General features: G+C 35.0%; 1 protein-coding gene across 3 annotated transcripts in view; it reads right to left on the bottom strand.

Moving 5' to 3' along the window:
- Positions 1 to 16,891, bottom strand: part of PDS5B (PDS5 cohesin associated factor B) — a 99,091-nt gene that overhangs the window by 42,566 nt on the left and 39,634 nt on the right. For all 3 annotated transcript variants that reach the window (XM_066313161.1, XM_066313159.1, XM_066313160.1), the window contains exons 9-14: positions 10,195 to 10,310; positions 8,437 to 8,531; positions 6,059 to 6,204; positions 4,984 to 5,135; positions 3,156 to 3,269; positions 1,528 to 1,609 (exon numbers count right to left, since the gene is read on the bottom strand). In XM_066313161.1, the coding sequence (XP_066169258.1) occupies positions 1,528 to 1,609; positions 3,156 to 3,269; positions 4,984 to 5,135; positions 6,059 to 6,204; positions 8,437 to 8,531; positions 10,195 to 10,310 (705 nt within the window). The remainder of the gene's footprint in view (positions 1 to 1,527; positions 1,610 to 3,155; positions 3,270 to 4,983; positions 5,136 to 6,058; positions 6,205 to 8,436; positions 8,532 to 10,194; positions 10,311 to 16,891) is intronic.

Raw genomic sequence — 16,891 nt, 5'->3', positions numbered from 1 at the left:
CTGGTATTGAGAAATAAAAGCAAACAAATGAACACTTGAAAAAACAGATTTCAGCTCCCCCTCAGACACATCTCTTCCCTTCTCTGAGCTATCACAAGCTATCTAAATTCTCCCATGTAGTCCTGTTATTCAAGAGAATATTCAAGTGTAGAGAATTAGCATTTAAGAGCAAAAAACAGGATAAAATCCAGATGGAGAAATGCAAACATGTCAAAAGCATGCACTGTCTTGAATGCAATGCTTATGCTGGCATCAAAATCATCCTGGTAAATTCCATATCGTATTTGATATTTTACAACTGAGAAAGAACTTTCACAACTTCCTGAAAACAAAAGGAAAAGTTGAAATTTCACTTTCAACTGAAAAGCATAAAATATCAAGGAACTAACTCATGTATTAAATGCATAAATGTATTTAACCTACACCAAAGAACATTAAACAGTACATGAAACGCATTTCGATACAGTCACCAAGATACAATGAAGTACTGTTGTGCTAGCATTTACTGCACTAACGACTTAACACATTACAGCATGTTTTTAATGCACTAAGTCAAAATTATTCATTTCACTGCAGTCTCTCCCTATTGGCAAGACACTAGCATTTCTAAGAAGACACATTAGATATTCCAACCACAAGGCTGCCCACTCTTCCCGGTTCAGGTAATTCCAGCAAATGAATAATCATTAAATTTACCTCAGTGCAACTATATACACATACTGAAAATAAAAATCACACACACAGACACATAGAAATTTGAGCATGGCAACATTTCCTACTCTGTATTATTTCTGTTTAAAAACTATCAGATCAAACTTCCAGCATTAAAGCCAGGTTTTAATTATATTCCAAACTATATCAAGAATTTAGTTTTATAACTTCCCAACCCCAAATGTGAGTATGAACATAGATGTAACTGAAACAAACTGAAATTCACTTTATGAGAATATCCTAAATGCTCAATAAATTTTCATTTTTCCCTTCTGAGAAAATCTGTAAACAAGAAAATTAAATTGTAGTCTGGTATCTCCAATACGTTATTAAAGAAATTTCTGAGAGGGAAGAGAAACAAGTAACCTGTTGGGACAAGCGTCCTGTTGAAACAAAAATATTTCAATTTCTTCAAAGTTATTAATCACACATAACAATTTAAGAGGGTTTATATAGGTACTTTTTCTTAATTACTTAATTTGGCAGTCAAAAATAATATGCTGCTTTCTCCCTGTTTCAAGAGCCAGAATAGTCCTGGCAAGATGTAGCTCAAACACTGGGAGAAAATTTTAGTATTAAATGACTGGCAAAACATTTTAGGAATTTCTATAATACCCTCTTCCTCTTTAATTTTACAAACACAATGTATAAATATTTCCTTCAGCAAATGTAGTCAAATGGAATATCAGTTAACTTTCACAATACTTTCAATCTGCTATTACAAATAAGCTTGAGATGGCAAAACAAAGGGAAGTTAAAAACAGTACATTAACTAAAACTCATATTCACTGGGGAATAAAGATAAGTTGAACTCACTTTGGGTTGTTTTATTAGGTCAACTAAATCCTTTACTTGGTGTCGTAGCAGATTTTGACATTTCCACATTTCATTCAATGCTCTAAAAACAGAAAAAAAATTAAAATAATTGTCAAAATTATCTATTCAAGGAGTAACACAACTGTCCAAAATGAGTCTTCACAGTCTTTTCAATTTCAGACTCAGAAATGTACATTTTACAATCTTTCCAATTTCAGATTCAGAAGCGTACGTGTCACCTGAACTTTCACTGCTGTATGAGCAGCGGCTAAGTATTTCCTAGTAGGATAATATGGAAAATTTGCTTGGTCATATTAGACTGAAACAAAGTGAGATTTTGAAACAAATCTCATTTCAGATGCTCAAGTACACTGCCTTTTAAAGAAGGAGGAAGTAACTAATCTCTAGTCCATTAAAAACTCACTTTTACAAGCCTGAAATGGCTCTTCTAAAAACACATCAAGAAGTAGGTTAAAGCAGATGTCTAAGATTTTTATCACCAAAACAAATATTTTTCTTGCAGATAGGAAGCAGCTACTAGATGAATAAACTGTGAAAAGTGGACATGATTAAGCTTGTAAGAGATGCATGAAAGAAGAGAAAATTAGCACACTTTCCAGGAATAGTAAGCCATATGGAGGGTCACAGCCGCATTTACAAAACTTACAGAATCCACAAGTTCAAAAAAATCATCTCTATATAAATAACTGAACAAATTATGTCTTTAAAATGAGTACTGCTGCATACAAGAACTGTAGAATTCAGAAGTTACTTGTTATTTCAGGCAGCAAGTAACTTAAAAGAATCCATTTTGCATTTTCATTCAAATTTTAGCCTACACTAAAAATTACTAGAACAATAACTTTTCATTTTTAATATTTGATCAATAATTTTAGTCTATTAGAATTGTAGAATCTTTGGACAGGCAACAGAAGAAATCCAGGGGATTCAAATACCAATTCTTGCAGTAGTGGAGGGCTTTGGGATCTTTTAAGACCTTCACATACAAAGCCTTTTTTTAGTCTCTTTCATAGGAAAAAAAAAAAAAAAACAAACCTGTTTGATTTTCAAGTAACTGAGTACACAAAAACCAAAGTAAAACTATCTAAAATTAATGCAACTGTGAACATTATAGCAGTATAACTGTTATTAGTTAAATTCACGTGCATGTACCCGTTTTAAGCTGGAGAAGCCATATAACATAATAATAATGAAGGAGGAAATACAAACATGTAAGTTCTGCTCATTCTTAAATCACCTTGGCTGCTGCAACGTATTTTATTAAGAAGTTGTCAGGTAAGATTAGGGCTGATCTACCAGATCTATATTATCTCTTTGCACACATAAAAGGACTGATATGTACTCAAGCTTCTTTCCAGATGTTTGACACTACTTTTTATAGCTGTTTAGAGTTGAAATGTACTGCATCTTGCTAGAAAACACCCTATAAGTTTAGGTTTTTTTCAAAATCTCACTCAAAAATTAGATGTTATTTCTACATTCTGTTTTCTAATAGCTTATAAACTATTTCTGTCCACTGACTTAGGCTACTCATAACAATTCAGAACTACCTTACAATAATACTTGTATTAAAAATCATTTTGCAAGTAATAAAAAGCAGCACGTACTTCACAGCGTTTGAATCCAGCGTTGCATAAAGGTAATACAAACACTTCATTCGTTCATTTGTTTCCAAGTTGTGAGGGACCATGTACTGAGCAAAAATGCGCTCAACGAGTAACCTGAAAGACACAATTAAGACACTTAAGCTGTGCAGGAAGAACAGGACCTGGAATTGTTAAAACATTAATTCAAAAATTCTCAGCCCTATCTAGACATCAGTTGTTGCATAAAAAAGGGGATATTCAAAAACCTCAAGGTTCAAGTTATTTGATGTAACTCAGCATAAATTAAACATAAATTTATCATTATAGAAAACTCAATGTTATTACTGGCAGTAGGAGATTTAACACACGACATTATCAAAATGAGAGGTATTAATCTAGAAGAAACCAAACAATTTGAGAAAGATATTAATTATCAACCCAATAAGATGTTATCATTTAATTTCATTATGAGTCAGTATTGGGATAAACTCATTAATTGACCCAAAATAATTGGCCTAAAATAATACTGCTACTACTAATAATAATGCTTATAAAATAAGAAATGTCATGTTGATTTTATCACACAATATCATGAAGCCCAGAAGGCAAATTCAGATACTTATTAGAAGGAGCTGACTTCCTTCTACCCTTTTCTGGCCCCTTCCCCACAGGCTGAGTTTACCCCATGACTGTTGCCTCTGCAATATAAATGCAGGTATATTACCAAGGGAATTATTAAAAGCTTCTGCATAATGTGAAGCTCCTTATTTGGAAAAAAGTGGAGAGGGCAGGCTTGACAGTTACCTAGAAAAGACTGAGGAAAAAAAAAGGGAAACCAAGTCCACATGCTACTCCTAAATACCAAGAAGTCCAAGACTGAGGTCCAATAATGAGATCAATATTAACAGAATGGAGCAAACAGGTAAAACCATCACGTATGTTTATGCTGAAAATGAAAACAAAATTCCTTATGCACAGTTGGAGCAGGTGATCAAACCCCAAATCCAGCTAGTTTAAAAGTTCAAGAAAAACATCAGTGGTTAAGACTGGATGTAAGGATCCAGACAATCCATTTCCATGTAAGGCACCGTGAAATAACTACTTGTTTTGAAGATAACTTTTTGAGGTTTTGAATTTGTGAGAAGACTTGTATAGGTTTGCAATGCCATTTGTATCTGAACACCCTGTGAAGGCTCACTTCCACATCAAACACAATGACCTTGATTAGTGAAGGCAGATTTGTTCCCAAACTTTGTTACCCATGTGCAATCATCTCTTTTTCAATACCAACAACCATATACAAGGCTACAGCTAATATGACAGAGGCACTGCCTTCACCACCAATCCAGGACAAGGCCCTAATCCTCAGCTTCTATGTTACAGAAACCTAACTTTCTGCAGAGTGATATGGCTTGCCCATTGTCATGTGCTATCTTTAAAACATACAGGAACAACATGCAAATCTAATCCAACATTATTCAAGGAAGTTTACTTACTAAATTTTAATATATAAATTAACAAAATTTATATATTACTGAAATTTAAACAAAAATCCCTTCTACTGATGCAGTGGCAAAGTACACCTAAGACTTCTGGAATATTCCAGCCTCTCACATCCTTTAGAACTACTTTTGGACTTTAAATAAGAAATAAAAAAAAAAAAGTAGAAGAGAACACAGAACAGCATTTGGCTGCAGCTATATAAGGTAGAATCAAAACTGAATCAAAACATACAGGATTATCAAGATTCTTCCTTTTCATCAGCACTGGAACACAAAGGAATAACACATCTTCACAGCAAGTTACAACACTTAGCCACTGAATCACTCAGCTTTTACCATTAACTTACCGGTCATCAATACTGTTTTGATAATATATATGCAGAAGTTTATCTTTGATCCATGATATCTGTTTTGCAGCTTCTTTTCCTGCTTCTGATTGTAATGAGTATTTCTTGTATATCTGTGCAAGTCCCATCATAGCTTCCTTCCTCACTCTCCACTTGACAAAAAGAAATAGCAGCCAGTTTAGCAGTTCAAAATTTAAAACTGAAAAGACTGCAGAATTTTCTGTTAGGCATTTCCTATTCTATACCAAAATAACATAATTTAATTCGCAAAAAAGTTAAACTGAGTTCTAAGTGCAACAGTTCCTCATTAGGACGTATGTTGCATCATATCTATTACACTAAACCTTTGAATACCAGTAACTACCATACTAGTATGCCTCTTGAATTTAGAATTTTTAAAGATTTAAGCCAACACCCTTTCTCACACTCTGTACTCAGTATCTGCATTTCTGTTATGGCAACAAGCAAAAGCATGTCATCAACTGAAAAAAAAAAAAAAAAAAAAAAATCGGGTGATAATTTCCAATAGTTGCCACCAGCAAACCTGTTTACTATGCTTTAAAGTAGCAAATCACATAAATTTTAGCAAATAATGCACTATATCTAAACTAAAATTCAAGAGTATTCAAATCTGAAAGCTACTACAGCTACTACACTGATTTGAAGTCTTTCAATGATCTAATTAAAAGCAGGTTATCTACAATACATATAATACATTTTGAAACCTGCTCAAAAAATTCTTTAAAAAATGCTAAAATGTTTTTACAACCGTTTTCTTTTGAGTTGAAAGTTTTACTAGACCAGACAACTGGAACAACATTCCTGTTTTGAAGCCAATTTAGTTATTTAAATCATATCATCTTAAATAAAGTACAGCACAATGAAAAATGTAGCATTCTAGTCATGGGAAGAAGGTACCTCACTAAATACATTGCATGAAGATTTTTTGTTTTATATTGTTTTTATTTGTAATTTTAAAAGCAGTACAGCATTTTTCAGAAGTGCTGATTTTTAAAAAGGTATTACAGTTTAGAAGTATAAAACACAGCTATTACCAATGCTAATTATGTCTTACCCGCTTGTCCAGTGTCCTTTCTCTGACGAAATTTAGCAGGTGATCATTGACAAGCAAAAGATCTTTTTTAGCAGCAGTAACTATGGATACTATAACATCATGCCGTATGGCCTCCTCTGGATCATGTGACCTTACTTTCAGATATTCTGGGGGGAAAAGTGAATACGTGTAAGTATACAACTTCAGCTACTTTCCCCACTAGACAGAAACAGAAATAATATTTCACTCTGTTTGAAGCATTAGCAGTAAGAAACCTATAGTTTTCTCCAAGACTAACTGAAATATCAGTAAAACTTTGTATTTGCTTAGAATATTAAATATGTCTATCACTGGCATTATTGAAATACGAATTATGTGGTTACATTTTTTATTATTATTTCTTGCAGTAGTTACATTATGTATACACTAACAACTATCATAGCCAAGCAGGACTGGATCTGTAGAGTAGAACAGACTGCTTGAGAACACACTAACCATGCCATATACACTTTAAAGTCATACATCAGGCTACTCTCTTCCCGCAGACTCCATCCCCTTTGGCTCCTAGAGCACATTAGTTGCACTCCTGCTCCCAACTTATGTATTATCCACAAGAAATCTAGTTCACTTGCTCCAGGAACACTCAACAGTATGAGCCACATAAGCATCGAAAGCAGGGACACATCAAGAAATAGTTCAAACTATAATGCATATCTAGACACATTCTAGTTTATCCATCTTAAATAATTTTTCTATATTATTGTGGTACACTGCTACTTATTGACTAACACAAATAATCTTATACTATCAACACTTTAAAACTTCTGCTTTTAGGTGTCAAATTTGTTAGCTACCTATTCTCATTTTAAAAGGCTGGCAAATAAAATGGCAAAGTTCATTTATCTTTTTAGCTGTATTTTAGGTTATTTTAGAAGCACAAAAGGGTAGGAACACACACAAAAATAAGATTGCAGTTCACTGCATACATCAGTATCACACTGAGAACTTTAAGAAACTTTGCAAGCTCAAACTTTGGATGGAATAACCAAAGGTTACTGTTCTCTCGTCACTGTTCAATGACCAGCGAAAATTTTCAAGTCTCATCTGAAAAACTGGCCATTATCATTACTGGTAATCAGCCCAAGTGTCAAAAGAGCATATTTCAAAATAATGCTTTGCAGTTATGGAGGCTGTGAAATTTTAAATCCAAAAAACCCCTATTGTTTCACAGAAACATAAACCAAATGAAAAACACTGCCATTACACAAAACAATTCTTGTCGCCAATACCAGTGAGCCACAGAAGTTTTTCAACAATTTGACTTTGATAAGCATTGTAGGGAGAGATAGGAGGGGCAAGCAAAATTACATTTCCCAGAGGATACCATTAGAGGGGGCACAAAGTCTTTCTGCAATGTAAAAAAAAAAAAAAGATAAATCTAAAATATAATTCTGATAATCAAAAATGAAAATATTTTTACCATTCTATTAAGGAAAGACCCAGAACCTTTTGAGATTTTTAAGATGGTTTAACAATTCAGAATCAAAATATTCTGAGTTGGGAAGGGACCCAGAAGTGCCATCGAGTCCAACCCTTCGGTGAATAGCCCATATGGGGATCAAACCTAGGACCCTGGTGTTCCATGCTCCACCCACGGAGCTAATCTCTGGGTAACACTGTAACTACAGGGTGCCTCAAGCCTGTCTCTGTCCAATTTTACAAATACTCAGCAAGGACAGCAATCCCATGCTCTTTACAGTCCTTTTAACTCACTCCTTAGACCAACTAGGCAAAGATATTGCCTCAAAAAAACTACAAGTAGGAGTTTAATGATCAGGGGAAGATACAATTTACAAAGCAAATCAACCAATTCTCATTAATTACACTTTTTTTTATTAAGACACAGGGAGCAGCAAATACTAAATGCTTCCATTGATTCCAGTTGCCTTCTTCCTACAGAGCTCCTGAATGCTTGATCTGAAGCAGGCATAACTATGAAGCTGTGGTCAGTTATGAGGACTGTTATGTTTTAGATAGTGGCTGTATAAGACAAACATTTCAGCTTTATGGAACTGAAGTCTCCCCTATGCACCGTAACTAACAAATGCCAGGACCATTGGTTAGGCTGTCTTTACCTGATCCCATGGTGCTTAACTGCAGCAGCAGCTAGGAATGCAACTATTGTATGAGAGGGAGAGAGATTTCTCTGCCGAGGCATTCTTTGTGTACAACCCCTTCAGCCTGAGAAGCAGCACTGAAGGCAGAGACTCTGACTTAGAATTCCACCATCAATTAGGTCCTCCACATCATCTGACACTATTACTTAGGATTACAACTGGCCGTTTTGACTCTTCCAGGAGACTTGAAATGTTAATTTAACATTACAATAAAACTGATACCTGTTAAGTCCTTTGCCAGATCAGGGTGGTTCATAAGGCAGTGACTTGCAAATTTGACACACTCAAGGCGAATAGGTACGTGGATATCATTAAACCTAGTTAGAAACAAGAAAATCCATTACAACAACAAAAATTCCACTTCTACCAAAGCAATCTGTTAATTTCTACACAAGATCAAACACTTGAGAATGTTTTTTTTATGCTTCCCATGCATACAGCATCCCAAATTTCACAGCTGTCTTCAGCTTAAAAAAAATTCTCAAAGTCATTTGTTGATTTGTGTTCTGAACATTAAAAGAATTATCTTCTCCTGGTACACATTAAAAACTCCCAGGCAGACAAAAAACTATTAGATGTGTGACAGATTTTAACTCCTTTTCTGTAATGCTTCACATAATTAACCATAAGCCATGTATCAGAAATCCAAAATTTTTAAGACGGACATTCATCCCCTCCTTATACTGCCTGACAAACAAACAAATGCACATTTAGTCTACTCCAAATTTCTTCTGAGATGGATCATTTAATAGGATTTCATTTGAGAAGACCAAACCAGATTTGATGCTTGAAAACTAATATTTTCTCATTTTTAACTTTTATTTAAGTCATTATATAACAAAATTGTTGATGCTTAGTTACAGACAACTCTTGCAAAATTAAAAGCATTTTCACTACCCTCAAAATCCTTGGTATGAAACAAATTTAAAATGTAATTTTAGAACACTGTGGCTATTGAAATGTTTATTTATCAAATAAATAGATTTTAAGGAATACCTGTTTTAGGAAAAGCCAGGTATGCTTTCAAAATCAAGAGATTTTAATGAATGCTTCCTTCACTAACATAGCTACTGTAAGTTCGTAAAAATCTTTAGAAGTAGTAAATGCATATATGTGATTCATAACTAACAGTAAACAGTTATTGTGAACAAACTGCACATAATCACATTGTAACACAATGAAGCATTTTCCTTTGGGCCCAATCAGATGTGATGTTTTAAATTTCATTTAAAAAAAAACATTTCATGTTTTAAATAGTTGTATACTTTCAAGCAAAATACCTTGCTTCAATTAAGTTTCTTGTATTCTTAAAAGTAGCACTGCTTTGAGGACTCTGCTTCTGATGACTGAATGCTATATTATAAACTATGGTATTTGTGATGCCTTTTAGACTTTGTCCTCTTTTACTCAAATCAAAAATATTTTCTTTCTAGTAGCCAAACTTGAGTTTCTCCTGACTACAAGCTCCAGCTATATTTTCTATCTCAAACTGGCAGAATATTTCAAAAAACAAAAGACTAAGTATGTTTGCAGCACTGTAAATACTACATATTTCTTTTAAGGTACTCCTATCATTAAAAAAAATTGAAACTCATACACAAAGACTGTACATAAAAGCCTCAAAAGAAGTATTAATATCACCTGATACTAAAAATGTCATTTGATGCTGTTTTAAAATTAATCCATCATTGAAGGAATTAAAATAAAGTATTTAATTTTCTTGACAATGGCAATAAAGCAAGTTGGAAAAAAATGAACATTTGAGGAGATGATTTGTAAACATTCACTCTGCAGAATGACAAATGTGGAAGACGTGTGTAAAATTGCTTTAGCATTATCTGCCAGATCTCAGATAAAGCAGCAGGAGGGAATACACCCTTAGCTGTGTCACGTTAAAAAAAAAAAAAAAACCCAAACCAGCTGCATTTGACTTCATTGAATGTTTTTCCTCCCTCGACAGGGAATTAAACCAGAATATACCTCCCCAGGTAGCACTGCCAAAGTGGTTTGTTTTGAGATGCCAACTCCGAATCCTTTGCCCCAAACATTTTTGCTAGAAGTTTCACAACCTGCAGACGTTCTTCATTGTCATTGCTCTGGAAAATGAACAGATTTTTTTAAAATTTAAAAGGAAAACTAATGCAAAAAACACAGTTGTGTTTTGTATAGTTTTTACACCAATACACTGTATTTCTAGATGTATCACAATACAGATCAATAGACTTCTCCTATATCCAAATGTCTATCTCAAGACAAAAACCCTTCATTATTTTTTTAGAAGACAAAATAATAAAGACTGCAAAAACAAAAAACAATGCAGAGACAAAAAATGTTGTGAACAAAGGTGGCTGAAAAATACATCTTTTGAACACTTATTTACAGTTTACTGATGTTAGGAAATCTGATGTGTGCCTGTACAAATTCAGACACAACACAAAACTTACAAAAGTCAAGTCTGTGCTTGTCTGTACATAAAGGTTTACAGTTCTATAGAACAGTGCTTAATTGCTTAATTAACAATATTAGTTAAAGACAACAGCTTCCAGAATACAAGTTTCCAGCGATCATCAGATTAAGTACTCAAGATCTGAGATCCACAGGATTAGGTCCTGTATATGAGCCTATATTCAAAACTGCTGAGGTACAACAGATAGTCTTTCTTTTCTAGTTAAAATGAACACTAACAATGATAGTGAAAATATACTGGAGAAGGCCTTGTTTTTGAAGGCCTTCATTGTTTTGCATTACATTCTTTAATACAACACACAGTATGAGAACCTTCATACCTTTGGAAATGTATGATAACGTTTATACAATTAGCATGTACTCACTGATCACCACTTTTTTTCCTTCACTTATTAAAGAAAAGGAAGAAAATTCAATTGACGGCAACAATCCCTAATCAATATAAATTAATTTTAGCTACGCCTTTTCAAGATATTATTAATCCCTTATTATTCCTGTGGTTTTTTTTTTTTTTTCTGGTAAAAGATAAGAACTGTGTAGAATACTGCTTTTTTTTTTAGCATCTTTGAATTCTTATTAGTTCAGCATCCCCTTTTGAACATGAACAAGAAATAAGAGCACAATATAGCTGTCAGAATTCTTTTACATGACACCACAGTTTTAGAGACAAACTATTTCTCCTGACTCAATACCATAAAAGGGCTGTAACATTTGCCAGCATGTCTTTTTAATTCAGAACTCAAAGAACAGTAAAAGCATTTGTAAAATCCTTAAAGTAACAGAGCAAGAGAAGTGAAGGATGCAGTAATTTCTAACAGTGATATATGACTACATTAAAAAAGACTCATTATTTTGAATACACTCTAGTATTAAGTATTCAAAGCATTAATAGGAAATCCATTAATATGGTTTTTTGCAGTTGAATAATTTTTTTCAAATTAACATTCACATTGATGTTACTGAAAGCATTCTACAACCACCTCCTCTTAATCTGCAATAAATGATAGCTTTTTCTTAATGAGTTTCAGCCCATTACACTACAAATTCTTATTCTCTGTGCCATGGTTAAGAACTTCTAATTTTTTTCTGGCCTACTTTAGCCCAGCCTCCATGACTCACATCCTATCTGCTCTTACTTAAACAAACAAAATACTAAAATATTAAGCATCTTAATATTTTAATATTTGATTTTTTTTTTTTAGGTGACCAACACAGAGCAAGGCACTCCAGAAGGTGGAAGGAAGGAACCAGGTGGAATAGCTGGGAGCACACTAAACATTCAACTACTTAATTACACAGCCAGAAATATAGAGGAAAAAAACCCAACCAAACAGAACAAAACAAACCCACAAAACAACAAAACCTTAAAATATCCTTAATTAATTAGTTGCAGAAGAAGCTTTTGCTGTATCAGCCACTAATCCAATTATAAGACAACCCACTTGAGTTCCTAGTCCTGTTGTAGAAACAACAAATACTTGTGATTATGGATCTTGACACATAATTATTTGGTCCTTTCTAAACTTTGTGCCCTGGTGTTGGCTTCCTTGAAACACAGTTATATACACTCCAAGTGTTAACAAAAATAAATCCGAACTTATTGAATGAATTCATTGCTGCTATAGTCTCTCTCCTTTATTCTACTTTAATCTGGGAGTGAAAAAAGGGAGCATCAAACTCTGAAAAAAAATCTTAGTCTTAGTCTTTCTCCATTCTATGAGACACTCTACTTGAGGACTCACACCCTTCACCTCTCAAGCAAATCCAGCACTCTAACAGTGCTTCATCATGACTTTTCAATACAAATTGACACCAAACATGGATATTTTCAGTTCCCCATACATGGTCCCAACACACAGGCAGCTGCTCTTTGGCCTAGACATTGGAGTCAGTCAGTAATAGCAACAGAAGCCAGTCAGATTGTTACCACTACTGAGCCCAAAAGAATAGGCAGCACTCAGGATCTGGAGAGATTTGGGAATAAGAGGTGGACATGTAACTTGAAACTTCTGCAAATTTTAATCACCAGATCCAGGAAGAAAGGCAGCTCTAAAATAAGAAGTCAACCTGTTATTGATTTTATTCATTACATCATACTGGTTTAGTAAAACAGTAAGACAGAAATCTAATCCCCATAGCAATTATTTCTAAAACACTCTATTCATGAGCTTTCCATTCTCCTGAACATTTAAATGTTATTTGCTTTCTATAACAGAAATTTTGCAAAATTCAAGTATGAAATTTGAAAAACAATTCTTTCCTTCAGTTTCTTCTACAAGCTGACCTATACAATAATACACTCTTAGCTCTTTCCCAAGCACATAATGTTTCTGTGCCAGTATTAGATCTGTAAACACACCACCTTATAAAACCAAGATCAGGCACAAATGACTCAAAGAAGAGGTTAAGTCAAAAAAATATTCTCCTCATTCTCCTCTTAATTTGCCAGACTCTTTTCCATAATCAGGCAAAAATCGAATTACCAGTAAGATGCAGCTATGATTTCACACAGCTCTTACAAAGCTTAACAACATTGTTCTGCCATCTGAGAACAAAGGAACTTTTTCTTTACATAAATGTACAGAGGTGGGGCAGGTTGACCCCAGTCAAAAGCCTAACACTCACCCAGTTCCTCTCGAATTCTTCTCTCCAACAGAGAGAGAAAGGGAAGAGAAGGAAGGTTAAAATGTCCATAGATCAAGAGAACAAGAGACCAATAGGTAAAGAAAAAGCTATGTGTGCAAGCAAAACAAAAAGAGGAATTCATTCACTACCTGCCATCGGCAGGGAGATGTCCCAGCAGCTCCTGGAAAGCAGGGTCTCCAATCATATAGGGCTCATTTGAGAAGACAAACAGCATGAACACAAATGTTTCTTTTATAAAAGATCCCTGATCTTTTATTGCTGAGCACATGTCCCCTGTCAACCTTCTTTCTGCTCAGCCTGCTTGAGGGGAGGAGGAGTGGCACAGGGAGAAAGCCTTTACCTGTGCCTTCACTGTTGTACCAAAATGGCAAGGTGCTTCAACACTAGGTGGCCACATAGTTTACATCCCAAATGAGTAGGTTCAACAGTATTTCTGAGGCACCTAAACTTTCTCACAAGTCTCATACTAAGAGTTTTTAATTTGTCTACACATGGTCAAAAATGTATTCAGCCTCTGATAAGAAAGCCCTTGGATTCTACCCCCATTCAAAGAGACAGTCTACAACCCTAAACTCATGAAGATACATGCTTCCTGCCAGAAAGAGCACAAAAAATTTCATAGAGATGGAGAGCAAGAGATTTTATCCTGTCAAGCAATGAGTCACAAACTAAAAGATGTTTACATCCTCAAATTCCCATCAGCCCCAGAGACTGGGAACAAGGCAGGCCAATCAACTGGAAGGCAGTGGAAACGGCTCAGTGAAGCTCACCTGTGGTGAGGGGAAAATCATTATCATTGCATTTTCAAAGCAAGCCACAGAACCATAGGATCATAGAGTCATTAAGGTTGGAAACAATAAAATCTTAAAGATCCTTGAGTCAAACAATTAATCAGCACCGCTGTGTTTACAAAGAAACTAGTACATTCACTTCCCTTCTCAAAACAATCACTATATCAAAAAAAGATATAGTGATTCAACCACTTCCCTAAGAAGCCTGTTCCAATTCTTGACAAGTCTTCAAGTGAAAAAAATTTTCCTAATGCCAAATCTAAGCTTCCCACGGTGCAGCTCGAGGCCATTTTCTCTGGTCCTGTCACTTATTACCTGGGAGAAGAGACCAACACCCCTCACTTTGCTACAGCCTCCTTGCAGGTTGTTGTAGAATGAGTGATAGGACCTCTCCTGAACCTCCTTTTCTCAGGGCTAAATGTTTAGAAGCAAAGAAAAGATTTTACACAGTCTGTTTCATGTACAGAATGTGCAACTAGAGGTAACATTGCTGATATGAAGAGGAATCCATTCAAATTCATGCAGAACGTGCCAATTTTACACCTGAAATGAAGCTTGCACCTCAGCTTTCAAGTGAGCCAGAACACCTGATGTCTTTCTCAGGTAAGCTTACCATGAGTGTACTTCATCTGACCAAAATTTGGTTTCACTTACTGCTTTTGAAGCCAAAAAAGAAATGCTTATTTTCAAAAATACAGAGAAAATTATTCAATTTGGCTTTGTAAAGCACAGATAGTATGCCCCCTTCTGTGTGTTCAACGTATGCAAGATGAGATCATTCTGGCACATCTCCACAACTCAGCTATTCAGACAATCGCAGCTTTCCTTCAACACTGGACACAAGAGGAAAGTTTTTCACCATGAGATCAATCAGCCATTGGAATAATCTCCTCAGGGAAATGGTAGATTCTCCAATATAGGGCATTTTAGGATCCAGCTAGACAGAGTGCCGGGCCATTTTGTCTAGACTGTGCTTTTGCCAAGAAAATTTTATCCAGATGATCCTTGAGGTCCCTTTCAACCTGGTATTCTATGATTCTATAATCATCTGCTAAGGAATAATACAAATCTCCTAAGCAGCAAAGCAGCAACATGAGATTTTGGAAAACACTAACTGTCCCACTACCTCTTAAGCACTACTGGAGTATTTGTGTCTAGTTTGCCTTCTCTTATCACAACTCTGTATTCAAGAGTCATATCAGACAATTTCGTAGAACAAAAACTGGATGCTCCTGTGAAACCATGCATTTGATCTAAATATACTCTACAAACTTTTATTTAAATACCTAGTAGTCCATGGTAAGTGAGCTCAGAGGAACAAGGCTCTTTAACTGGGCATACAAAGACACAGTACTATACATCAAATCCAGAAAAGACAAAATCACTGAATCAAGCTTGGATTGATATGCAGGGCTTAGTGAAGCTCTTGGCTATTGTTAATTTTTATTGACCTTTATTGAAAAAGACAACTCCCCTCTCCCAGTTTTCAGTATGGACTATCGTGCATTTTTTTTCCTTTACCAGCCACCTGACCCAAGGCTTCATCAAATTTAACAGGGTTAATGCTGTCCAGTTTCTTCTCACTCAAAGCAATAAAATATTGGCTGTCTTCAACCATAATCAGTCTGAGTTTCATTGAAATCACACTCTCTTCTCAACACACTAATGAGCTATTTACCTGGAAGTGAATTAAAAAATGTCAACACTAGCTGCTGTGGTTTAGAATGAAGCTAAAGCCATTGTTGGAGTGGAAAGTATTTAATCAATGCTGGCAGGTCTGCATGTAGAATGCACTTGTGTCCATCTCAGAAAAAAACACAAGCAGACTATATTTCATTAGTATTTTAGAACAGTTATCTTCAAAACACTCTTCTCACCACAGAAGGATCTTAAAAAACCCTCAACTCATTTAGAGCCATAAAATTATTTGGGTTCGAAGGGAATTTTAAGGACATCCTTCAACCCCCCCTGTCATGGGTAGAAACACCTTCCACTAGACCAAGTTGCTCAAAGCCCCACCAACGTGGCCTTAAAACCCTCCCAGAGATGAAGAACCCACAAGTTCCCTGAGAAACCAGTTCCAGCATCTCAAAATTTAAACTGGGTGTATCCTATTCCAGAAAGTGGTGCCTTTTTTTTTTTTTTTTTTTTCCTTTAAAAGGTGGGTCATTTGACAGACAATGGGGAAAAATTGGCTTTTTTTTTTTTTTTTTTTTTTTTTTTCTCCTTATGACCTAAAGTATCAAAAAACACACCTGGAGTAACAAGATGATTACAGTGCTTTTGGAATAGCTACAAAGTATATTCAATTCAAGAATACATCAAGGAAAAAAAGCGGTAAGAACGTAACTATCAAAACCTACAAATATCCTGGAAACATTGTTAAACTGAATCTTGCTGATATCCAGCATGAACCACTTAGTCTTAAGGGTTCAGACCGCAGTGAGAAAACTCCACTAAGGATAAAGGAGACAGAAAGCAACAAAATACATGTACCTCATCTAAAAAGAGCACACTAAACAAAGAACAGAAATGCAAACATTAAAAAATGTGCTGCAAATTAAGAAGTACAAAGAAAACATGGAAATGCTTAGGGCTGAAATCAGCCAGCTGAAGAAACTGACTGGAATGTTTTCCGGTGTGGCAAGAGAGAGAACAAAAAACACACCCAAAACAACACAAAAAAAAATTCAAAAATTACATCAGTATTGAAAATCATGAACTATGAGTCAATGAAGTAGTAGGACAACAATTTATGAACCTGCAGATTTTAG

This window comes from Sylvia atricapilla, chromosome 2, assembly GCF_009819655.1.
Source record: "Sylvia atricapilla isolate bSylAtr1 chromosome 2, bSylAtr1.pri, whole genome shotgun sequence".
In the NCBI taxonomy this organism is placed as follows: Eukaryota; Metazoa; Chordata; class Aves; order Passeriformes; family Sylviidae; genus Sylvia; species Sylvia atricapilla.
The sequence above is the reverse complement of the archived record's forward strand: the minus strand, read 5'-3'. Positions and strand labels throughout refer to the sequence as shown.